Source organism: Pediculus humanus, genomic scaffold (assembly GCF_000006295.1).
Source record: "Pediculus humanus corporis 1103172107876 genomic scaffold, whole genome shotgun sequence".
NCBI lineage: Eukaryota > Metazoa > Arthropoda > Insecta > Psocodea > Pediculidae > Pediculus > Pediculus humanus.
In genome coordinates this window covers 11,277-12,338 of record NW_002987453.1, presented here as the reverse complement: position 1 = coordinate 12,338, position 1,062 = coordinate 11,277, and the positions used below count along the sequence as shown (strand labels likewise).

General features: G+C 30.4%; 1 protein-coding gene across 1 annotated transcript; it reads right to left on the bottom strand.

The window, feature by feature from the left end:
* Positions 1–379: 379 nt before the first annotated feature.
* Phum_PHUM391970 (uncharacterized protein) lies at positions 380–961 on the bottom strand (the record flags this gene model as incomplete). The annotated part of the gene is made up of 3 exons (XM_002428536.1): positions 380–523; positions 616–784; positions 873–961. The coding sequence occupies 3 exons, from the start codon at positions 959–961 to the stop codon at positions 380–382; spliced, it is 402 nt and encodes a 133-aa protein (XP_002428581.1).
* Between the last annotated feature and the right edge of the window lie 101 nt (positions 962–1,062).

Genomic DNA, 1,062 nt, shown 5'->3' with positions numbered 1-1,062 from the left:
AATGGTTTTGAATTTTCCTCTATTTAATAAACTTCCTGTTGTTGTTTGTATTTGAAAGATAGAGACAACGTTTATTGCCTCCTTATTATTATGTTTACCCTTTTCTTTGTAATTTCTTCTGAATTAAATGCTGCTTAATGCATTTTCCACCGTTTTCCCTTGGACAACGTACCAAGAATCCTAGAAAACGTACCTAGAATCTTTTAGGCCTAACTTATAAGGTTTGCCAAGTTCAATAGGACCTCACTCGTTCGTAACTCCTTTGAAAAAAATAATTGGATGTTTTGCTACGTTATTCTAAAAGAGTACCAACAAGGTTCTTGATACCTGAAACGTTAAAAATAATTCGATTATTACAATCTTAACTAAAAATTACAAATTATTTACAAGTGTGATTATTTTTCATTATTATTTTTTCGTCAAAGTGAAATAAATAAATTTTCAATGTGAGACTATCTTCGAATTCCGTTTGCGTTCTCAAAAGTTCAAGCTCGGTAAGATAAACAGCCAATCGATCATATACCTTGAAGGGGAAAAAAAAATTAATATTCGCCATTTTCAATTTTGCTTGTAATCGAGGAAATTTAAAATAAAAAAAAAAAAAAAATGACTCACGTAATTAAGTACAGTAACGCAAATTAAATTAACAACAGCAGCCGTAGCTGGAATAACAATAACCGTATAAGTGTAGGAATTTTGTTCATCGGGGGGTTTGATCAATGAAAAAGCAGATAATGCAGACATTCTGTAAAACACGACAGCAAAAACAGCTCCAACTGCAGGTCTAACCTAAAATTTTTTTTTTTTTTTTAATAATAAATTTTTGTTTTATTCATGCATTTCATTTTTTTGTTTTTTTAAATTCAAGTAACTGAATACATACTAATAATAAAACCACGGAAAAACTAAGAACCATATTGGGTATTCGAATTTTCCAAAAAGGCACGTAAGGCTCCGTCATTTTTGTTATAACGTTTACTTTTTCTTTTATGAATTTTTTATACTTTGAACTAACCGATACCAAATATCCTGGTCTGGGTGGTTCGGCTGCTAAATCAAACG